The following is a 25,016-nucleotide window of genomic DNA, read 5'->3' as shown; positions in this document are numbered from 1 at the left end:
CTTAATATCTCCTTGCTTGTCTTCTTTTCTGTTTCGATCTTAAAGGCACAATGCGAATACAAATTGGTGTTTGATATAAAAACATGATGTGCAGATGTTGGCGTTGGACTGGGTGGGTGCACCTCATACTCACAACACCAGGTTAAAGTCCAACAGGTTTATTTGGAATCAGGAGCTTTTGGAGCACTGCTCCTGATGGACTCACCTGATGAAGGAGCAGCGCTCTGAAAGCTCGTGATTCCAAATAAACCTGTTGGATTTTGACCTATACGAAAACAGGGAAGGAGGGCAGAACACAGGGAAATCCCTAAGTTGATGCCGAAGGATGAAGAATCACCTACAGCATAGCAGATCAACCTCAAGGAAAAATATTCACAAACACAGATTTCCTTGCGCCAAGCTTTTGACTGCACTGCCGAATGTCCCCTTTGCTGAACAGGCGTCTTTTGAGTCTGTGTAAGTCACTTTGATGTGCTTTTTAATGTTTTCCTACATTAAGTGCATTATTTCAGAATCACAGAATTGCTACAGTGCAGAAGGAGGCCTTTTGGACAATTGTGCCTTCCCCAGCTCTCTGTAAGAGCAACTTACCTCCAGCCATTTCCCCTTCCTTGTGCCCATCACCCTGCATATTCTTCCGTTTCAGATCGCAGTCTAATTCTTTCAGATTGAAAACCTTAATCGCTCGTTGCGTAAAAAACAGATTCTGCTCCTATCACTTTTGCCTCACTTACCTCATTACTTTAAATCTGTGTTCTCTCATTCTCCATCTTTTCCTGAGTAGGAAGAGTTTCACCCTGTCCACTCTGTATTCATGAAGGCCCTGCCTTCTGAACCTTGCAGACACTATGCAGACGCTACGACAACGGATGAATGAACACCGCTCGACAATCACCAGGCAGGAGTGTTCCCTTCCTGTCGGGGGACACTTCAGCGGTCACGGGCATTCAGCTCTGATCTTCGGGTAAGCGTTCTCCAAGGCGGCCTTCAAGACACACGATAACGCAGAATCGCTGAGCAGAAACTGATAGCCAAGTTCCGCATACATGAGGACGGCCTCAACTGGGATTTTGGGTTCATGTCACACTATCTGTAACCCCCACGACTTGCCTGGGCTTGCAGAATCTCACTAACTGTCCTGGTTGGAGACAATACACATCTCTTTAACCTGTGCTTAACCCTCTCTCCACTCACATTGTCTGTACCTGTAAAGACTTGATCACCTGTAAAGACTCGCATTCCAACCATTATCTTGTAATTGAGTTTGTGTCTATATATGCCCTGTTTGTGAAACAAATCCTGCACTCACCTGATGAAGGAGCGATGCTCCGAAAGCTCGTGCTACCAAATAAATCTGTTGGACATTAACCTGGTGTTGTGAGATTATTTACTGTGCCCACCCCAGTACAACACCGGCAACTCCACAACCTTGCCCCTTGCCTGAGGTGTGGTGATCCTCAGGTTAAAATCACCAACAGTCAGCTCTCCCCTCAAAGGGACAGCAACCTATGGTCACCTTACTTTTACAGATTCCTCATGACTTTGTAAACCTCCATCAAATCTCCTTTCGACCTTTCACAGGAAAAGGTCCACCTTCCTGAAGTTCCTTATCCCTGGAATCATTCTTGTGACTCTATTCTGCATCCTCTCTGAACATCGAAAGTGCGGCCCCCAAAACTGGATGCAAAACTGTAGCCAAGTCTGAGCTTGAAACTGAGACAAATTCAACATAACCTCCATCCTCTTATACTCTCTGCCACTGTTAATAAAGTAAGAGTTTTAACAACACCAGGTTAAAGTCCAACAGGTTTATTTGGTAGCAAATACCATTAGCTTTTGGAGCGCTGCTCCTTCGTCAGATGGAGTGGAAATCTGTTCTCAAACAGGGCACAGAGACACAAAATCAAGTTACAGAATACTGATTAGAATGCAAATCTCTACAGCCAACCAGGTCTGAAAGATACAGACAATGTGAGTGGAGGGAGCATTAAGCACAGGTTAAAGAGAGATGTGTCTTGTCTCCAGACGCTACGACAACGGATGAATGAACACCGCTCGACAATCACCAGGCAAGACTGTTCTCTTTCTGTGGGGGAGCACTTCAGCGGTCACGGGCATTCAGCCTCTGATCTTCGGGTAAGCGTTCTCCAAGGCGGCCTTCACAACACACGACAGCGCAGAGTCACTGAGCAGAAACTGATAGCCAAGTTCCGCACACATGAGGACAGCCTAAACCGGGATGTTGGGTTTATGTCACACTATCAGTAACCCCCACAGCTTGCCTCCTGGACTTGCTGGCTGTCCTGTCTGGAGACAATACACATCTCTTTAACCTGTGCTTAATGCTCCCTCCACTCACATTGTCTGTATCTTTAAGACCTGGTTGGCTGTAGAGATTTGCATTCTAATCAGTATTCTGTAACTTGATTTTGTGTCTCTGTGCCCTGTTTGAGAGCAGATTTCCACTCCATCTGACGAAGGAGCAGCGCTCCGAAAGCTAATGGTATTTGCTACCAAATAAACCTGTTGGACTTTAACCTGGTGTCGTTAAAACTCTTACTGTGTTCACCCCAGTCCAATGCCGGCACCTCCACATCACTGTTAATAAAGCGCAGGGTGCTGTGTGTTTTATTAATTACTTTTTAAATGCCATTGTGAGTATAGAATTTAAATGAAAATTTGCCAGGTTAGGTAATTTTGATGAAATATACTAAATTTAATGGTTTATTTAAATCGGCATTCCTAATTTGGAAGGAATCAATTCTCAGATAAACACATTACCAGATAGAAGCAAACTGAAGATCCAAACGTAACATTCCATGATCACAAATAAACAAGAATCTTCTTCACACAAGTTACAGTTGAGCATTCTTCTCTCAATCACATGCAGATGGGTAGGATTTTCCAGCCCTTTCCACCGGCGAGATCTTCCAGTCACACTGAGGTCAGCACCCCCCCCCCTCCCACCCCCACCCCCCCCCCCCCCCCCCCCCCCCCACCCCCCCCAGAATGGCAGGTTTCCAGGCGGCGGGGCTGGCAAACTATGCAAATGGCCATTGCCTTCGGCAGGACTGGAAGACCCCATCTGCAGCCAATAGCTTGCCACCTCCACAATGGAAAAAGCAGCCGCAGGGGGTGGGTGGAAGGGGAGGGGGGATGGGGCGGGGGGGGGGGGGGGGGGGGGGGGGGAGGTGAGGGGGAGGGGGGGAGGTTGGAATCCAAAAATAAGGGTCATAAATAGAGAGAAAGTCACTAATAAATTCAGGAGGAATTCAAGACGTTTCTTTTACCCCGAGCGATTAGAATATGAAATTCACGACCCCTTGGAATAGTTGAGACAAATAGCATTTCAGTTTTTCAGGTGAAGCTGGACAAGTACACACGAGAGAGAAAATAATGGAAGGATATGCTGATATGGTTTAATGAAGGAAGCTGAGAAGAGGCTTGTGTAGAACATAAGCAGCAGTACTGATCAGCTGAGCCAAATTGTAAATTCTATGTAATAAAGTAATGTGGGGTATTTGGGATTGACGGAGGCATCGGGTGATCTGTGTAAGCTCCATTATCTTCATTCTGCCACACCATGGCAAAGTCCCCTTTACTGTATTAGTCCATTCCAACCTGTAACCTGTTTGCTCCCATTATAAATATGTGACTCAATAGAAATCCATAAGGTAATTCGTAAGACTGGCTCATTAATCTAAAAGCCGTCTGTTAACAGCCCGCACTTCAACTTCTCAGAACCCGGGCTCCCAAAGAGAAAGGCAATTCCCAATGCAAATCACTGCAAAATATTTCAATATCTCAGTGTCCAGAGGTGACAAAAGGAGGGCTACTACTGAACCGTGTTAAATACTTTTGGGGTGAGATTAAAGAACCGTCTTACATTATGCTAAACGTCATTTCCGGTTCCATTGCCGATGGACCACAAAAGACAAACATTTCAGATTGAAAATAAGAAAACGACACCAACGCTCTCAGATTTTCACGATAATGAAATCCCCGAGAGCATGTTTACCACATGAGGTAATGTTTTGAATAGCAGTCTCTCTGCTTACCTTATGAATTTGTTGGTCCCATTGAAAAATATACATTTATCCACACTGATTGCAGACACATGTTAAGCATGTCACAGTACACTGCACTTGTTACAGTGCTTTCAAACCAAATGTTAACATCTTTCAGACTGGTTAAAATACTCATATGTTCTTATTTACTGTCACTGCACCAAAGCAGATCTCCTTGGCCCACAAGCATTTTGCCCTTCACATCTTTGCCTTTCACATGACTGAAAAGAATTCTAATTATTTTCTATCAGGCAAATTTCCTCTTCTGCATCCTTCATTTAACTTCTCGCCACCACTCAGCAAGGCCACAGACCTGTTCATAAAGTCATAGAGGTTTACAGCATGGAAACAGGCCCTTCGGCCCAACTTGTCCATGCCGCCCTTTTTTTAAATCCGAAGCTAGTCCCAATTGCCCACATTTGGCCCATATCCCTCTATACCCATCTTACCCATGTAACTGTCTAAATGCCTTTTAAAAGACAAAATTGTACCTGCCTCTACTACTACCTGTGGCAGCTCGTTCCAGACACTCACCACCCTCTGTGCGAAAAAATTGCCCCTCTGGACCCTTTTGTATCTCTCCCCTCTCCCCTTAAACCTCTGTCTTCTAGTTTTAGACTCCCCTAAATTTGAGAAAAGATATTGACTATCTAGCTGATCTATGCCCCTCATTATTTTATAGACCTCTGTAAGATCACCCCTCAGCCTTCTACACTCCAGAGAAAAAAGTCCCAGTCTATCCAACCTCTCCTTATAACTCAAACTGTCCTCTGACATCGATGCTGCTTTTGATGTTCAAACATTAACAGATAAAGGGGCGGCACGGTAGCACAGTGGTTAGCACTGTTGCTTCACAGCTCCAGGGTCCCGGGTTCGATTCCCGGCTCGGGTCACTGTCTGTGGGAATTTGCACATTCTCCTCGTGTCTGCGTGGGCTTCCTCCGGGTGCTCCGGTTTCCTCCCACAGTCCAAAGATGTGCGGGTTAGGTTAATTGGCCAGGTTACAAAAATTGCCCCTTAGAGTCCTGGGATGCGTAGGTTAGAGGGATTAGTGGGTAAGATATGTGGGGGTAGGGCCTGGGTGGGATTGTGGTCAGTGCAGACTCGATGGGCCGAATGGCCTCCTTCTGCACTGTAGGGTTTCTATGATTTCTATGATTTCTAAAGAATCATTGCTGCAAGACTGTTTAATTCATTACTTCCTAAATGGATTGGGAACCACTCCACAGTTCACATCACTAACTCCAAATCCTCTAGTTACAACTAAAACCCACTGAAAAAGGAGCATCTGTCAACAGTTTGTTACCGAACATGAGAAGAGAATATCTGCCAGTAGACCAGTGATAGATGGTACCAGAGCGAGGTGACCTTTTGCAAGCTGTCCCCAGAATACCCTCTAATTCTTTCTTTTACTCTTGTTCTATGCTTTTAAAACTCAACCGTAACTTTTATAAACTGTCTAACAATGTTCTAATTCAATCTCTTACAGATTTGGCCAGCCTCCAGAAGTTGATCTTTCTCTACACCTTAGCTATGACTGAAACACTACATTCTGCACCCTCTCCTTTCCTTCTCTATGAACGGTATGCTTTGGCTGTATAGCGTGCAGGAAATAATACTTTTCAGTGTATACCATAGAATCATAGAGCCACACAGAGCAGAAGAGGCCCTTCGGCCCAGCGAGTCCGCACCAACACAGTAGAAACACCTGAACTCCCACCTAATCCTATCTGCCAGCACTTAGCCCATAGCCCTGAATGTTATTATGCGCCAAGTGTTCATCCAGATACTTTTTAAAGGATGTGAGGCAACCCGTCTCCACCACCCTCCCAAGCAGCACATTCCAGACCGTCACCACCCTCTGAGTAAAAACATTTTTCCTCACATCCCCCCTAAACCTCCTGCCCCTCACCTTGAACCTATACCCCCTCGTGACTGATCCTTCAACTAAGGGGAACAGCTGTTCCCTATCCACCCTCTCCATGCCCCTCATAATCTTGTTCACCTCAATCAGGTCGCCCCTCAGTCTTCTCTGCTCCAACAAAAACAACTCAAGCCTACGCAACCTCTCTTCATAACTTAAATGTTCCGTCCCAGGCAGCATCCTGGTGAATCCCCTCTGCATCCCCTCCAGCGCAATCGCATCCTTCCGATAATGTGGCGACCAGGACTGCACACAGTGCTCCAGCTGTGGCCTCAGTTCTATACAACACCAACATGACTTCCCTGCTTTTGTAATCTATGCCTCGATTGATAAAGGCAAGTGTCCCATATGCCTTTTTCACCATCCTACTGACATGCCCTTCGGCCAATACATGTGACAATAATAAATCAAATCAAAAATTAAAATCCTGAGTTAATTTACATAATTTACATTCCAGAATGATCCACACTCATTTGTTATGGATGGATGACATTCCTAACTCATGTTTATGCATTTTTATGCTAAGAGTATTCACTGTTCGATCTAAAGACCAATGAAAAGTTAACAGTGAGTGACACCATATACAAAGACCAGACCAAACATTGCACACTCCAGTGTTTAAAAGTAGGCAGGCCCTCACTGGAACATTCCAAGGTGCTGCAACCATTTCTGTGATTCTGTAAGTGCTGGCAACTGAGATTAGGTGGGCAAGTCAGAACCATTCACGCGTCGATGCAGTCTCGATGGGCGAAGGGCCTCTTCTATACTGTAGTATTCTGTGATGTAATGAAGTTTCACTTTCAGAGTGGCCTCCTTCTAAAAGGTAATCTCAGAAAGAACATAAGAACATAAGAACATAAGAAATAGGAGCAGGAGTAGGCCATCTGGCCCTTCGAGCCTGATGGCCAGATCATGGCTGATCTGAAGCGAATCAGAAAGGTCTGTTAAATGATTGAGTATTTGAGTAGAATGGTTAACAAGGTTGGCAAGAGCAGAGGTACTTTGGATTGGTTGGTGGGGGGAGTGGAGCTGGAGTAGGAGGGGGAATGGCGATGGCCCAGACCTGAATAATGATGAGATGGAATGTCCGCTTATTTGAACTGTTTGGCATTGGGTTTGTTCTTATGCCACAGGTGAGGCCAGTCTCCAGCACTTCACAAGTGGCTTTGTAGATCCTGCCGTGTTGCTGCAGGGAATGAGTTTGCTGCACCTGTCTTTATTAGTTTGTAATTATGCATGTTTTCCGCCCAACTCCTTTCAGAGTGATGCCGCACCACGTTTGAAGTGCTGCAGCCAGTTCCTTTAAGGTAAGACTACAAAGTAAAGACAAGATGAGCAAGAAGGTGCTTCACAGCTGTTACCCCGAGGCAAACAAATGGGATGTAACACGATTTTGATTCTTAATATCAGGAAAAACAAAGCATTAAGTTTGAATCCCAGTGATTTGGGACATGTATTTAACCTGGGCATTAACAAGTAGCACAGTTTAGTTAACTCTTGCACTATAGCACAACATGACCATTAAATTAATAATGCTTTGGACAGCATTGGGGTAATAAAATTCTCAAGGTGCCAAGGAAAAGGTTTTGTGGCTTTGATTTAAACAATAAAGCTGCGGTGATGAGAATAGGAAAATAATTTTGTTTCATTTATTCAAGGGATGAGGGCAACACTGGCTAGGCCAGCATTTATTGCCCATCTCTAATTGCCCTTAAGAAAGTGGACGGTGAACTGCCTTCTTGATCATTATAACAAAAAAAATGTTTATGGCTGAATGTTGAGGCCAGTGAGGGCAAAGCAAGATAAATGTTTTTTTTCCTGGATGGCGAGGAGTAACTAGCGGGGGTGCCACAGGGTTCAGTCTTTGGGCCCCAGTTATTTACAGGGACACAGGGATAGAAGGTTCTAGAGCTAAATTTGCAGATGACACAAAAATAGGCAGGACAGTAAGTTGCAATGAGGAAATAAGAACCTTACAAATTGATATAGATAGGGTAGGAGAGTTGGCCAAAATGTGGCAAATGGAGTTTAATGTGGATAAGCGTGAAGTCATGCATTCGGTGCAGAAAAATAGGAAGGCGACTTATATAAATGAGGAGAGACTTCGGGGTGTTCCGGTGCAGAGGGATCTGGGTGTCCTCGTTCATGAGTCACAGAAAACTAGCATGCAGATACAGCAGATAATAAAGAAAGTGAATGGAATGTTGCCATTTATAGCTAAAGGAATAGAATATGAAGGTAAGGAAGTATTGCTGCAACTATACAAGGCACTGGTGAGGCCGCACCTGGAGTATTGTGCACAGTTTTGGTCCCCGTATTTGGGGAAAGATGTAGTGGCATTGGAGGCAGTTCTGAGGAGGTTCACTAGATTGATTCCAGAGATGAGGGGTTTGTCGTATGAAGAGAGATTGAACAGTTTAGGCCGATACTCTCTGGAATTTAGAAGAATGAGGGGAGATCAAATTGAGGTAAACAAGATGATACAAGGTGTGGATAAAGTAGACGTGGGGCAGATGCTTCCATTGGTGAAGCATTCTAGGACGAGAGGTCAGAGTCTGAGGATAAGGGGCAGCAAATTTAAAACAAAGTTAAAGAGAAACTATTTCTCCCAAAGGGTGAATCTGTAGAATTCGCTGCCCCAAAGTGCGGTGGATGCTGGGACAGTGAGTAAGTTTAAGGAGGAGTTAGACAGATTTTTAATTGGTGATGGGGTTGAAGGGTTATGGGGAGAAGGCAGGAAAATGGGGATGAGGAGCATGTCAGCCATAATCGAATGGCAGAGTGGACTTGATGGGCCGAATGGCCTCATTCTGCTCCTGTAGCTTGCGAACTTATGAACTTGTGAAGATCCAGTACTAAGGCATTTCTGATGGTGTGCAGACTGTTAGATACCTGGGTGGTTAACAGTGAGGAAGAAGGTCTGAGATAGATGGCCAAATCAGTGGCAGATGGAATTTAAGCCTGGACAGTGCGAGGTGATACACTTTGGAAGGAGTAACAAGACAAGAAAGTACTCAATTAATGGCAGGGCACTGGGAAGCTCAGAGGAACAGAGGGATCTTGGGGTGTTTGTTCACTGATCCCTGAAGGTGGTCGGATTGGTTAATCGGGTAGTTAAGGATACATACAGGACACATGCTTTTATAAGTCGTGGCATAGAATATAAGGGCAGGGTGGTTATGTTGGAGCTGTACAGAGCATTGGTTAGGCCACAGCAAGAGTATTATGTGCAGCGGTCACCTCACTACAGGAAGGATGTGAGTGCGCTGGAGAGGGTGGAAAGGAGATTGACCAGGATGCTGCCTGGGATGGAGATTTGAGCTATGAAGAGAGGGTGGATAGGTTCAGACTGTTTTCTTTAGAACAGAGAAGGATGAGAGGGAGCTGATTGAGAGGTTTAAGATTATGTGGGGTATGGACAGGGTAGATAGGAAGCAGTTTAGGTGAAGGGCCAATACTGACGGGGCAAAATCTTAAGGTGGGGGGCAGGGGGTTTAGAGGGAGTTTGAGGAAACATTTCTTCACCCAGAGGGTGGTGGGAGTGTGGAATGCACTGTCTGGGATGGTAGTGGAAGCAGGAAGTTTCACAACCTTTGCTTCAAATGCTTCAGCTGCAACACGCATTTTTATTTAACTAATCAGGTTCAAACTATTGCCCAAGAAAAACTGTTCCTGCTGGTGGAAGGATCGAGAACAAGAGGGCACAGATTTAAAGAAATTGGCAAAAGGAACAATGGAGACATGAGGGGAAACCTTTTCACGCAGCAAGTGGTTAAGATTCACTGCCTGAGAGTGTGGTGGAGGCAGGTTCAATCGAGGCATTCAAGAGGGAATAGGATTATTATCTAAAAAGGAAGGCCGTGCAGAGTTAGAGAAGAAGGCAGGGCACTAGGTGCATTGCTCATTTGAAGAGCTGGCACAGGCATGGTGGGCTGAATGGTCTCAATTTTTGCTGGAACAATTCTGTGATTAAGTTAAGAGGAGAAAACAAAACTTAAAACTCATCCATCATCTATCTACCTTTACACCTAATTAATACCTTTGGGCTTCAGCTGTTGGATCTCACTGTTTCTGCCTCCCTAGCTTGGACTACTCATGTGATCTCCCTCAAAGGGTGGCACGGCGGCACAGTGGTTAGCACTGCTGCCTCACAGCGCCAGGGACTCGGGTTCGATTCCCGGCTTGGGTCACTGTCTGTGCGGAGTCTACACGTTCTCCCCGTGTCTGCATGATTTCCTCCGGGTGCTCCGGTTTCCTCCCACAATCCAAAGACGTGCTGGTTAGGTGCATTGGCCATGCTAAGTTGTCCCTCAGTGTACCCGAACAGACGTCGAAGTGTGGCGACGAGGGGATTTTCACAGTAACTTCACTGCAGTGTTAATGCAAGCCTACTTGTGACTTATAAATAAACTTTAATTTTAACAAATTCCCTCACTTGCCAAATTCCCAGATTTATGCACTCAGTCTCGGTGTGACTTGCTTCATACATCTGCTGAACCCGCTGTATTTATACTAACTTAGGAGACCAGTTCAGGCTGGTCACCAAATTCACTAATTGCAGCTGCCTCGGACAATGAGATTGTTCAACAATGAATTGAACTGAAAAAGGCTACAATTAACTGTCATAATTGAGCTAAATGCTAAATACAATCTTGATTTGATTTCAGAAAGAAATCAAACCTGAAAACTCTCTCATTTACCAAATTCTCAGATCTAACACTCGGTCTCGCTCAGTCTCCAGCTGCCACCATTGAGCTCCTTATTAAATGAATCCAGCTCTCTTTTAAGAATAAATCCAATTCAAAAAATTATTTGGTTCAGATGTTTGTGGGTTGGCACTTCCTATCCGAACGTCACTGCATTGTACCGCATGGAGTACATACAACTGTTTGTCTGTTCTGGGAGGTTTAAAGCATTAATAGGAACTCAATACGGTTGGAATTTCGAAAAGAAGGCCTCAACTGTCTGTAATAATTTGTACAGGTGCAAGACTTCAACTAAAAGAAATAGGGGGCGATTTTGCTCCTGGGTTCGCTGTGAGCGTTAATGGCAACATAGGCACAGAATCCAATCAGAGTGGAGAAAACGGGATACTCCGTGACAAGATCTTGATTCCCGATTTTGCCCGCTCCGCGCCAGTGACATAATGAGGTACATGCCCACAATGAGCGTGAATCTTATTTAAATGGATTTTAATAAATGTGAATATGAATGGATATCCCTATCACATGACCCTCCACACTAAACAATCACACCTCGCCAGCATGGGCAGCATGGTGGCACAGTGGTTAGCACTGCTGCCTCACAGCCGGGTTCAATTCCTGACTTGGGTGACTGTCTGTGCGGAGTCTGCACGTTCTCCCAGTGTCTGCGTGGGTTTCCTCCCACAGTCTGAAAGACGTGCTGGTTAGGTGCAGTGGCTATGCTAAATTCTACCTCAGTGTAACCGAACAGGCGCTGGCGTGTGGCCACTAGGGGATTTTCACAGTAACTTCATTGCAGTGTGAATGTAAGCCTACTTGTGACAATAATAAATAAACTTTAACTTTGACGGCATGTTGGCGAGGTTTACAACAGCTTCAGAAGAACTGGATTCATTCAATGGAGGCCCTGGAGGGCCCCCCTGGAGAGGGCACCAAGGTGAGTATAACCCCCAGAGGGGAGAGGGCTAGGTGGACTGATCTGGTGAAAAGAAATACTGAAGACAAGGCACTGATGGAATAAAGTTTTCTTTTAACTGAGAATCTCATATGTGGGACAAACTGTCATTCTTTGAAGGCAATGATCTCTTTGCACTACTGTTTACCTTCCATGATTTACTCAGGTCTTTTAACAGGTTTATTGAACACACAAATTGATTTATGTAAGCTGAATATTCATTCAGCAGACTGTGAAGCTAATTAAAACTGTGAAGCAGTCTGATAAAACTGTGACAATGCAAATGTGTGAAATTTTCAGTGGTCTCTGTTAAGAGTTCGGCCATCATTTATAACCAACGTACGTTGATTGTTGTTTTGGCATGCAGAGACAAAGTTGGAAAAATTGTCAATAATGTGGTGTTTCCCACCAATTAAAAATGAGCATTGTAATGTAAATGTGTTTAAAAATAAGTCTGGGCCTTCCGGTTGGCGTTAGGAAGCTGTGACACTAGGTGTCCTCAGCAAACTGTATGAAATGTAGCTCTCGCAGAGAGTCAGAAGTTTACAGCATGGAAACAGGCCCTTCGGCCCAACTTGTCCATGCCGCCCTTTTTTTTAAAATCACCAAGCTAATCCCAATTGCCCGCGTTTGGCCCATATCCCTCTACACCCATCTTACCCATGTAACTGTCTAAATGCTTTTTAAAAGACAAAATTGTACCCGCCGCTTCTGGCAGCTCATTCCAGACACTCACCACCCTCTGAGTGAAAAGATTTCCCCTCTGGACCCTTTTGTATCTCTCTCCTCTCACCTTAAACCTATGCCCTTGTGGTAAACCACAGTTAGCTTATTACCTGTATATGTGACATGCCTGGACACATCCCTGCCGGCCCTACCCGAGACTCCGCCCCCCCGGTCCAGGTATAAAGGCGACTGCTCCCCATCCCCCTGCCTCAGTCTGGACCAGTTCATCGGCATGGGTGTGCTCCAAGTCTTTTGCTAATAAAAGCCTATTTGTTCTTGCATACAAACTAGTCTTTGCTCAATTGATGGTGTATCAGCCCTCTAGTTTTAGACTCCCCTATCTTTGGGGAAAGGTGTTGACTATCTAGCTGATCTATGCCAGCAGATCCTTATTAACGCAATTCAATATCCTCCACATGTCAGGCGGTATTTTAACATTGAAGAGAATCCGAGATCATGGTTGTGCAGATCTAAAATGTGGCATTTTCACCTCATGTTATCGAGTTCACTGTTTTGTATGTATGGTGTGTTTGTGATTGAGGAAAGGAAGTTGGGAGATAATGAAATGCAATGGCTTTGGAGTGCTTGAATTGCCTCATTAGAATTCAGGCAGAAAGTACAGGGTGGCACGGTGGCACAGTGGTTAGCACTACTGCCTCACAGCGCCAGGGACCCGGGTTCGATTCCCGGCTTGGGTCACTGTCTGTGTGGAGTTTGCACGTTCTCCCCGTGTCTGCGTGGGTTTCCTCCGGGTGCTCTGGTTTCTTCCCACAGTCCAAAGATGTGGATTGGTTATGATCAATGCACGGCGTTATGGGGTTAGGATTGGGGACTGGGCATAAGTGGGGTGCTCTTTCGGAGAATCGGTGGAGACTTCAAGGGCAAAATAGACACCTTCTGCCCTGTAGGGATTCCATGAAATGAACACAGCGGGCAGAATCTTTTTGACTAAATGCCAACTCATGCAGGAAGGACAGTGATGCCTGCTGGCTCCAATGGCGGCTTTTCCCACCATATTTTTGATACTTGGCGAAAGGAATCATAGAGGTGGACCCCACGACATCACACTGGTGGGGTGAGCTCTGAACACTGGAGAATCAGTCAAGCTACTCATTACTTATAAAATGTTGAAACACCTGATGAATTGCATTGGTTTTAAATATTGTTTGCCCAAAGTGTCGTATGGGGATGTGTTACTTTCATAAATGCACCATTGTATAGAAGGGTTTCTCCCATCCGGACAGTATTTTCCACAAACTGGTGAATAGGTTTGTGGATAGTGAAGTTGAAAATGAGATGATTATTTCAGGACCATGTAATAATTTGCTGACAAAAAAAATTGGGAACCAAAACAGCCTGTCTAATTTTTAAAAAATTCTTTAATGGGATGTGTGCCTTGCTGGCGAGGCCCTTCCTTTCCTAGCAACACAAAAAGCTGTTTAACAAAAAAGAAGGAAATCTCGGATTTTACCACCGCCAATATTCTGAGCCAGGTTCGTGTAACAAATCGACAGCCAACATAACATTTTTCTATTTTCCACACAGTCATCCATCATCTTTATGAGAAATGTGGTGGCACAGTGGTTAGCACTGTTACCTCACAGCGCCAGGCGCCCAGGTTCGATTCCCGGCTTGGGTCACTGTCTGTGTGGAGTCCGCGCGTTCTCCCCGTGTCTGCGTGGGTTTCCTCTGGGTGTTCCGGTTTCCTCCCACGGTCCAAAAGACGTGCTGGTTAGGTATATTGGCCATGCTAAATTCTCCCTCAGTGTACCCGAACAGGTGCCGGAGTGTGGCAACAGTAACTTCATTGCAGTGTTAATGTAAGCCTACTTGTGACGCTAATAAAAAATAACAATAAGATAAAAAAGATCGTCAATGGTGGGGTCCCAGAGTCCACTGAGATAGGGATTGTCGTCGGTACAGACTCGATGGGCTGAATGGCCTCCTTTGGTACTGTAGAGATTCGATGATAGAGACAGCCACAGCTCATTTCACAATGCCCACTTACATTCCATCAGCTCGGAGTCCAATGGATCCAAGGGTGGGGTTTTCCAGTCCTGCTCACCATGGGACCTGAAATTCCACCCCAACAGAGAACAATAAACAAAGAAAATTACAGCACAGGAACAGGCCGTTCGGCCCTCCAAGCCTGCACCGACCATGCTGCCCGACTGAACTAAAACCCCTACCCTTCCGGGGCCCGTACCCCTATATTCTCATCCTATTCATCCAACGTCAACAGGCAAACTATCCATCCCGTCTGCCAAGGTTCCCATCGGGTGGGACTAGCCAATCTAGGACTTAGTCTCAAACATGGAGGCCGGAATTCTCGGCCGGGTTTCCCGCCAGCGTTGGGTGGCATCAGTGGGAATTCCCATGAATAGCGGTCGAACCAGAGAATCCCACCATTATCAAACACGCGGCTGGGAGGCTGAAGAATCTCGCCTGAAATACTGATGGTTAAATAAGCTACTGGATTCCAAATGAATTTTATCCATTTTTTTTTTAGAAAAACACTCATTATAATGAGATTAATTCCTTTTTCTTTTGTAATATTCACCATGATTTGGGCACATTAATTTGACTTTTGTACTGGCACTTGGGAAAAGGCAATGGTATCAGTATACGCGCTCTCACAGCAGTCAAGATCTCATTTCACAGTAACTTCCTTCAAGTGATTCTCCGAGCAATGTGACTACAAGCTGAACTCAAACCTTTAGTGGTCATTTCTCCGGACTGGAAGCCCACACTGGGTGGCACGGTAGCACAGTGGTTAGCACTGCTGCTTCACAGCTCCAGGGTCCCGGGTTCGATTCCCGGCTCGGGTCACTGTCTGTGTGGAGTTTGCACATTCTCCTCGTGTCTGCGTGGGTTTCCTACGTATACCTGGTGTATGGTGTTCTCACGTGAGATGATGGCATCCGTGTCGATGATCCGGCACGTCTTGCAGAGGTTGCTGTGGCAGTGTTGTGTGGTGTCGTGGTCACTGTTCTCCTGAAGGCTGTGTAGTTTGCTGCGGACAATGGTCTGTTTGAGGTTGTGCAGTTGTTTGAAGGCAAGAAGTGAGAGTGTGGGGATGGCCTTGGCGAGGATGGTTTCTCCCCACAGTCCAAAGATGTGCGGGTTAGGTTGATTGGCCAGGTTAAAAATTGCCCCTTAGAGTCCTGGGATGCGTAGGTTAGAGGGATTCGCGGGTAAATATGTGGGGGTAGGGCCTGGGTGGGATTGTGGTCGGTGCAGACTCGATGGGCCGAATGGCCTCCTTCTGCACTGTAGGGTTTCTATGATTTGATATGACATCTACGTGAGCAGAAATCACTACGACACAACAAATGCTGGCTGTATGAAGGTGGCTCCTTTATGCAGCCAAGGAAAGTGACTGAATTCCTTTGAAACTGGTCCAGGTATGAGACAGAGGAGCGTCTGCTCTGTCCAACAGGCTGCATCAACAGACATTTTCCCAATGATTACGCACATTGCAATATCCTTTCCCCACTCCCCAAGGACAGAGGACTGCATCAGATGCACTGCGGCAGTCTCCAAGTGAGTCACAATAAAATGAGTCCTCTGTACGGTGCAGGTCACCTTCCAACCATCACTGGCAATTAAGGTCAGTTAATACAAACAAAGAAGCCACATTTCCAGAGATGATGCATTGACCAAACACACTATTCATAAGTCTGGCACAACGGCACATACTTCCACGAAGATCCATTGACCCAATTCTCCAATTGGAAAAGAACAGAATTATTTATACTGCTCTTTGACAGGAATATAAACGGAAAATTTCCATATTCAGTGGGAAAGTGATGAATTCCTGTTGCGCTCGCAATGTGTTATGTTTAATCTTTAATGTCTCGGATTAATCTTCAAAGCCTGAGACAGTGAGTGGTCACTTGCTGTTTGTTCCTTACAGCACTCCAATACGCGGCCAAAACGTTGTCTGATTTCAAGAAGAAATTAGATTTAGCTCTTGGGGCTAAAGGGATCAAGGGATATGGGGGGAAGGTGGGATTACGATATTGAGTTCGATGATCAGCCATGATCAAAGTGAATGGCGGAGATTTTTAAAATTGATTTGACTTATTATTGTCACATGTATTAGTACACAGTGAAAAGTATTGTTTCTTGTGCGCTATACAAAGCATACTGTACAGAGGGAAGGAAAGGAAAGAGTGCATGATATAGTGTTATAGTCATAGCTAGGGTGTAGGGAAAGATCAATGTAGTGTGAGGTAGGTCCATTCAAAAGTCTAGTGGCAGCAGGGAAGAAGCTGTTCTTGAGTCGGTTGGTACGTGATCTCAGACTTTTGTATTTTTTTCCCGATGGAAGAAGGTGGGAGAGAGAATGTCCGGGGTGCGTGGGGTCCTTAATTATGCTGGCTGCTTTGCCAAGGCAGTGGGGGAAGTGTAGACAGAATCAATAGGTGGGAGGCTGATTCCGTGATGGATTGGGCTACATTCATGACCTTTTGTAGTTCCTTGCGGTCTTGGTCAGAGCAGGAGCCATACCAAGCTGTGATACACCCAGAAAGAATGCTTTCTATGGTGCATGTGTAAAAGTTGGTGAGAGTCGTAGCTGACATGCCAAATTTCCTTAGTCTTCTGAGAAAGTAGAGGTGTTGGTGGGCTTTCTTAACTATAGTGTCGGCGTGGGGGGACCAGGATAGGTTGTTGGTGATCTGGACACTTAAAAACTTGAAGCTTTTGATCCTTTCTACTCCATCCCCGTTGATGTAGACAGGGGCATGTTCTCCACTACACTTCCTGAAGGGCCAAATGGCCTACGCCTGTTTCTATTTTCTATGTTTCTATGTAATGATTATGGATACATAACGTGCAGTTTGAAGGGAACACTGGCTAACAATTTAGATATCTGAGGAAACATGGACATATAGGAGCAGGAGGAGGCCATTCAGCCCTTCGCGCCTGCTCCACCATTCAATATGATCATGGCTGATCCTCTATCTCAACATCATAGTCCAGCGCTCACCCCTTACACCTTCAGAGGCTAGGAATCTATCGATTTACTTCCTTCAGTGATTTGACCTCCACCATCTTCTGTGGTGGAGAATTCCACAGGTTCACCATCCTTTCCTCATCTCAATCCTAAATGGCCAACCCTGTATCCTGGAACCCTGACACCTTGTTCTAGACCACCACTCCCCTAGCCAGAGGAAACACTATCTCACCCTGCCACAAATATCTCCAAGGCCTTTCACACACAAATATTGAAGATAATCTTGAGGGAGTGAATTCAACCAATGTGGTCAACTTCTTCACAAAAATTAAACTAATCTTAATCCCACCACGTTCTGTGATTCAGAATTTCAGGAATCCTGTATACGTTTTACTCTGCACCTATTATTCATTCGGTGGAATTTTCTTTTTTTTTGTCTAAGTGTGAACTCAGGCGGGAAAAGTGGAGTCTAGTCCGCCGGCTGTGGGAAAAACGGAGTATAATCCGCCGGTATACTGCTAACTTTTTCCAGCCACATCTTAAAAACGCTCAGACAAAAATAAAAACTGAACGGGCATGACCCACGATATCCCACGATGAACAGGCATGTCCCACAATGGTGGCAGGGCCTGCCCCACCTGTAACCTCAGTTAATGACCGATCAGGGCATCCCGGCCGTCATTACGGAATCTACCCCCCTCCCCCCCCCATGGACACAGAATCCCCAGCACCTCCCTCACAGAACACACGTTCCCCTTCCATTTCCCCGGCACCCTCCCCTCCAACCCCGGAGCTGTTTTATATATTTAAGTGGTTGCATGATTGCTTTAAGATGATTTGATGGTGATGTCATTGGGGTCTTTCACAGGCTCCTGCTTTAGTTTCAATTTCTATTATGTACAGGCAGCAGCTCCTACCATTAATCTGCTGTTGTTATTTTGAATCTACGTGTGCAAACCACATCTTTTTTCTTTTTGTTTAAAACCCACAACCCATAAGATATTGGGTGCTGGGGAACTTCCCTGTGTGACCAGAAGACCATAAGACATAGGAGCAGGATTAGGCCACTCGGCCCATCGAGTCTGCTCCGCCATTCAATCATGGCTGATATTTTTCTCATCCCCATTCTCCTGCCTTCTCCCCATAACCCCTGATCCTCTTATTAATCAAGAACCCATCTATCTCTGTCTTAAAGACACTCAATGATCTGGCCCCCACAGCCTTCTGCGGCAAAGTGTTCCTCAGATTCACCACTCTCTGGCTGAAGAAATTCCTCCTCATCTCTGTTCCAAAGGATCATCTCTTTAGTCTGAGGTTGTGCCCTCATGTGGGGGATGTTACAGCAAGGAGGCCCGCTCATTACATTAAAATATATTCAACAGGGGTTCCCATCATTGTATGGGGGGAACCCCCATTACGTCACTGGTGGGGCTGGGGATGATCAAGCAAGGAAATCCCGCCAACGTAAAAGCCATTTTGGGTCCCCCCTTCAATTCTCCGCTCCCTCCACCGTTCCCACCCACCGAAAATAGGGGAGGAAAATCCCCCCATTAACTTTGGCCAATGCTCATGGGGGTTCAAAGGGTGGAATTCTCCAGTGACCCTGCTGGCGGGGTCAATGACTGGCGAGAGGAGGATTTGGTGGGAAAATCAAATTCATGCCAGCGTGAACATCCCGCGGTTTCTTCCACTGGTGCCCGGCACGGCAGGTCAGGAAACCCGCTGGAAGCCGACGTATTGTGCTAATGAGATGCAGATGAAGGCCCGACCAGAACCATCTACCACGTGCGATTCTCCACAAAGACAGCGGGGAAGCACAGCAGTGTGAAACATGTCTGGCACAATGTGGCAGGCAGATATCGGGACTCACCTGGACAATGCCTGGGGCCGTCTCTGGAGTTCAGGACGCAGGCCGCCATCAACCCTGGACTCCAGAGCATCACAGCCGTGGGTGTGGGGAACAGATGGATCTTCCAGATTCGGTGTCAACAAGAATGTCCATATTCTGTCTTCAGTGGTGGGCCAGTGATGTTGGGCACCTTTTCAATATGACGCCCAGATACGACTACATGCCATCAGGCGCTCCCCGCCACGGAGTACAGCACGGAACACCCAGTTGAATAATTAATATAGTCAGAGCCGGGAGAAATGGATGTGAGTGTGAGGGAACACTTTGGATCCAGGATCATAATGCCATTAGTTTCAACGTGATCATGGATAAGGATAGATCTGGTCCTCGGGTTGAAGTTCTGAACTGGAAAAAGGCCAAATTTGATGAAATGAGAAGGGATCTGGGAAGCGTGGATTGGGACAGGCTGTTCTCTGGTAAGGATGTAAATGGAAAGTGGGAGGCCTTCAAAGGAGAAATTTTGAGAGTGCAGAGTTTGTATGTTCCTGTCAGGATTAAAGGCAAAGTAAATAGGAATAAGGAACCTTGGTTCTCGAGGGAGATTGTAACACTGATTAAGAGGAAGAGAGAGTTGTGTGAAATGTACAGGCAGCAAGGAACACATCAGATGCTCGAGGAGTATAAAAAGTGCAAGAAGCTACTTAAGAGGGAAATCAGGAGGGCTAAAAGAAGACATGAGGTTGCTTTGGCAGACAGAGTGAAGGAAAATCCAAAGAGCTTCTGTAAGTATGTTAGGAGCAAAAGGATAGTGAGGGATAAAATTGGTCCTCTTGAAGACCAGAGTGGTAGACTGTGTATGGAACCAAAAGAGATGGGGGAGATACTAAATGGTTTTTTTGCATCCGTATTTACTGAGGAAACGGGCATGGAGTCTACGGAAATAGGGCAAACAGGTAGGGAGGTCATGGAACCTTTACAGATTAAAGGGGAGGAGGTGCTCGCTGTCTTAAGGCAAATCAGAGTGGATAAATCCCCAGGACCGGACAGGATATTCCCACGAAGCTAGTGCTGAACTTGCAGGGGCCCTGGCAGACATATTTAAGATGTCAGTATTCACGGGGGAGGTGCCGGATGATTGGAGGGTGGCTCATGTTGTTCCGTTGTTTAAAAAAGGTTCCAAAAGAAATCCGGGAAATTATAGGCCAGTAAGTTTGACGTCGGTGGTGGGCAAGTTATTGGAAGGTGTGATAAGGGATAGGATCTACAAATATTTGGATAGACAGGGACTTATTAGGGAGAGTCAACATGGCTTTGTGCGTGGTAGGTCATGTTTGACCAATCTATTAGAGTTTTTCGAGGAGGTTACCAGGAAAGTGGATGAAGGGAAGGCGGTGGATGTTGTCTACCTGGATTTCAGCAAGGCCTTTGACAAGGTCCCTCATGGGAGGTTAGTTAGGAAAGTTCAGTCGCTAGGTATACATGGGGAGGTAGTAAATTGGATAAGACACTGGCTCAATGGAAGAACACAGTAACAGTTTTAACAACACCAGGTTAAAGTAAAACAGGTTTATTTGGTAGCAAATACCATTAGCTTTCGGAGCGCTGCTCCTTTGTCAGATGGAGTGGAAACCTGCTCTCAAACAGGGCAGAGAGACACAAAATCAAGTTACAGAATACTGATTAGAATGCAAATCTCTTGTAAAGAGTGCCTTTGGTACACTGGCCTTCATAAATCGGAGTATTGAGTATAAAAGTTGGAGTGTTATGGTAAGGTTATATAAGGCATTGGTGAGGCCGAATTTAGAGTATTGTGTACAGTACCTGGGGGTCCTTGCGCACGAATCGCAAAAACTCAGTCTGCAGGTGCAGCAGGTGATCAAGAAGGCGAATGGAATGTTGGCCTTTTTTCGCGAGGGGGATAGAATATAAAAGCAGGGAGGTCTTGCTGCAACTGTACAAGGCACTCGTGAGGCCTCAACTGGAGTACTGTGTGCAGTTTTGGTCCCCTTATTTGCGAAAGGATATATTGGCCTTGGAGGGAGTGCAGAGAAGGTTCACCAGGTTGATACCGGAGATGAGGGGTGTAGCTTATGAGGACAGATTAAACAGATTGGGTCTGTACTCGTTGGAGTTTAGAAGGATGAGGGGTGATCTTATAGAGACATATAAGATAATGAAGGGGCTGGATAGGGTAGAGGTGGAGAGATTCTTTCCACTTAGAAGGGAAACCAGAACTAGAGGGCACAGCCTCAAAATAAGGGGGGGGGCCGGTTCAGAACAGAGTTGAGGGGGAACTTCTTCTCTCAGAGGGTGGTGAATCTCTGGAATTCTCTGCCCATTGAAGTGGTGGAGGCTTCCTCGTTGAATATGTTTAAATCACGGGTAGATAGTTTTCTGATCGATAAGGGAATTAGGGGTTATGGGGAGCAGGCAGGTAAGTGGAACTGATTCACTTCAGATCAGCCATGATCTTGTTGAATGGCGGGGCAGGCTCGAAGGGCCAGATGGCCTACTCCTGCTCCTATTTCTTATGTTCTTATGACTTGCATGGGGGAAATCACTGAATGATCTCCCTGTAGGACTTGTAGACTACGAGCTCCCTCGTGATTGGTAACTGCCTTACCAGGTGGAGCTTGTATTTTGAGCCCTACAGGGAGGTCAATTCCCCATGCAAGTCCTGGGGGTTATCACAGTTTCCCTAGTTAGTAATTAGGTGAACTCATACATCAAATCAATGCTATACTTTGATATACGCAGCGCTCTGAAATCTCGTGATTCCAAATAAACCTGTTGGACTGTAACCTGGTGATGCGAAACTTCTTACTGTGCCCACCCCAGTCCAACGCCGGCATCTCCACATCATACTTGAACTAGTGAGCCAAATCTATTTTGTTTCTCCTTGTATCGCACTCAAGTCAATAGGCATCATTCCCCTCAGAAGTGCTGTAAACACTGGCAACTTATCAAAATTAAGCAGACAATGCACAGTGGATAAAGCCTCCAGATTATTTATACGTGAATTATCTCTTCACTATTTGTTTCTCATAACAATCATCTACTTTGGCTAATATTCCAACACCTGGCTTACCTCTGGTTACCTGAAATCTTTGATTCTTGTGTCACGCTGTAAATATTTGTTAGGTCGGATCCAGAGTAGAAATTCTCGAAGAATGGACTAGAGGAATGACTATATCTCATAGAGTGGTTAACAATAAATACGGGATTTAAGTGCTTACCAAGACAGTTATGGCCGTCGTGCGCTAACTTGAAACCATCGTAACATGTGCAGCGGTAATTTCCCGGGATATTTATGCACTCGTGGACACAGCCTCCATTATACTCATTGTCACATTCATCAATATCTGGAAGGCAATTAATCGGAATTTAAGTCAACCAAAAACGTTAAGGAAATTGATTTATCTCAAGCAGCGTAGGAAGGCTTCCCATTCTCTTGGTTGGAGCTTATTTATTTCTTTCACTTAATTATTTAACTTATCTGATACCTGTCATTGTATCCCCATTCATCAACTAAGAGAATTATTTACGATGTGCATTAAGGAACTAAAAACATTGCAGTTACACCAGGGCCAATCAACTGTATCCCATCATTGCGAGCTGTCCTCCAATTGACATAAGCCGAGCTAATAAAAGTCCCCAACACTGGCTAAAAATATTCTGCATTATATTCTACACGTGCACTAACCATGCAGATCACTCCATTCTTAAGCACAAAGAACCTTCCACTTCTATGAAAGGCAAACACTGCCTATCTTAGCACAGACTAACAATCGATAGGATTTGTGTATAGAAGATACAAGAAGTACACAAGAAGGCCTGAACAGGAACACATGTTAGTTACTTTTCTATCAGTCAGTGGAATTTCACCCAATGTAACAGACTGGAATCAGAAAATTATTGTCATAAAATTTGACAAATGGAAACCAATACATTGGAAGGAAGATTGGTAGTTGTGGCGATTTGCTCATTTCAGAACATTGAAATACTAATTAATTGAGTTTAATCACACACACAAACATGCAAAGCTTAAACTCAACAGCATTTTAAAATGTGCTCCTAGCTTTATAATGGGCAGCACGGTGACACAGTGGTTAGCACTGCTGCCTCACAGCTCCAGGGACCCGGTTTTGATTCCCGGCTTGGGTCATCGTCCGTGTGGAGTCTGCATGTTCTCCCCGTGTCTGTGTGGGTGTGCTCTGGTTTCCTCCCATAGTCCAAAAGACTGGTTAGGTGCATTGGCCATGCTAAATTTTCCCTCAGTGCATCTGAACAGGCACCGGAGTGTGGCGATTAGGGGGTTTTCACGGTAACTTCATTGCAGTGTTAATGTAAGTCTACTTGTGACTAATAAACTTTAATATGCTCTAAAGGATTGTGGAACTTTGCGGGGTCAACCAAAACCTAAAATAGAAACACACATATGTTCGAAACTTCAGGTGAACAAGAAGTTGAAGACCGTTGTACCTATAACATACCTATAATATACCTATAACATACCTATAATATACCTATAATATACCTAATGTACCAATAATATAGCATTCTTCTCTTGTTATATTGGTATCTTTGTGTCAGTTGTGAACATGTCCAAGCAACAAGTTCTCTGCTAAAAACCTTTAATTTATCAGTTGTAAAACAATGAGTAGTATCTCATGACAAGGAATGTCAAAAACTTGGCTTCAGGTATTGCTCCAAAATAATAAGTAACAGAAATTAAAGGGTCTATTAATTGACAGCATGACAGTTCAAGAGAATCAATGTTATAATCTTCAGTTTGGGACGAAAGTATTCTATTCCCTGCATAGTTGACAAAACTATCCTGAATACTACTTACAAAGTAATCCCGTCCTTACAAAAGGTATGGGAAAATATTGGTGTGTAATAAATGTGAAGCAGTGATGAACAATTGAGAACCACTTGAAGCAGTAATTCAAAACATAACTGCACGAGAAATGATGAGTGGGTTCATATGGCGGCTTTGTCTTTGAAGTACCATGCTTCTTACTGTTTTAGATTTATCAACATCAACAATGAATTCTCCCATGACAGCACCTTAATAAAGCTTCCAACAAATGTCAAAATATTTGGCACTGATATTGGTGAATGTACAAATCTGGAAACAACATCAATTTCAATTAAAATACATGGAGACAGTTAAAAAACAGAAGCGGGCCAAATGTGTAAGCTTCTAGCAGGGTGAGACTGACATGGATTTTATCTCAACTGGTGTCAATGTAAAATAAAGGCAAAGCAAATTCAAAGAGCATTGTTCATTAAATGATACCATGTTGTGAATTTTCTAATATGATTACGCTACCTTCACATTGTTTGCCATCTCCTGTGTACCCAGACTTGCAGATGCATTTGTATGACTTGGGGGTGTTCTGGCAGATAGCATCAATATGGCAATTATCCGTTCCTTCAACACATTCATCAACATCTGAAACAGTAAAAAATGAGATGTTAGAAAAGGATCATTACTATGTGGTGTGTTAACCATAATAATCCACTGTGGAATGTGAAAAATCCATTAGTCTTGGGTCTAATACTGCTTTGTCAGCGTACAGACTGTTTGCCTATCTGCCTGGCATTTGATACTAACTAGTCGAAGGCATGAGAAAACGTAATGTAATCTGACAGTAAGTCAGATATATTTGTGGTAAAATTGAATGTTTTTCACATGAGGAAGCTAAAGGGGATTTTCCCCTATAGGGGAAGCTAGGGGATTTTCACAGTAACTTCATTGCAGTGTTAATGTAAGCCTACTCGTGACATGAATAAATCTTATTCTTACTCTTATTCTATAATTCAGTT

At 44.8% G+C, this 25,016-nt stretch overlaps 1 protein-coding gene across 1 annotated transcript in view; it reads right to left on the bottom strand.

Annotated features, from left to right (window-relative positions):
* LOC144479192 (signal peptide, CUB and EGF-like domain-containing protein 3) overlaps positions 1–25,016 on the bottom strand; it is a 399,824-nt gene that overhangs the window by 280,199 nt on the left and 94,609 nt on the right. The window contains exons 2-3 of the mRNA XM_078197827.1: positions 24,520–24,642; positions 22,421–22,546 (exon numbers count right to left, since the gene is read on the bottom strand). Coding sequence (XP_078053953.1) covers positions 22,421–22,546; positions 24,520–24,642 — 249 coding nt within the window. The remainder of the gene's footprint in view (positions 1–22,420; positions 22,547–24,519; positions 24,643–25,016) is intronic.

The sequence above is a fragment of the Mustelus asterias genome, chromosome 25 (genome assembly GCF_964213995.1).
Source record: "Mustelus asterias chromosome 25, sMusAst1.hap1.1, whole genome shotgun sequence".
In the NCBI taxonomy this organism is placed as follows: domain Eukaryota; kingdom Metazoa; phylum Chordata; class Chondrichthyes; order Carcharhiniformes; family Triakidae; genus Mustelus; species Mustelus asterias.
The sequence above is the reverse complement of the archived record's forward strand: the minus strand, read 5'-3'. Positions and strand labels throughout refer to the sequence as shown.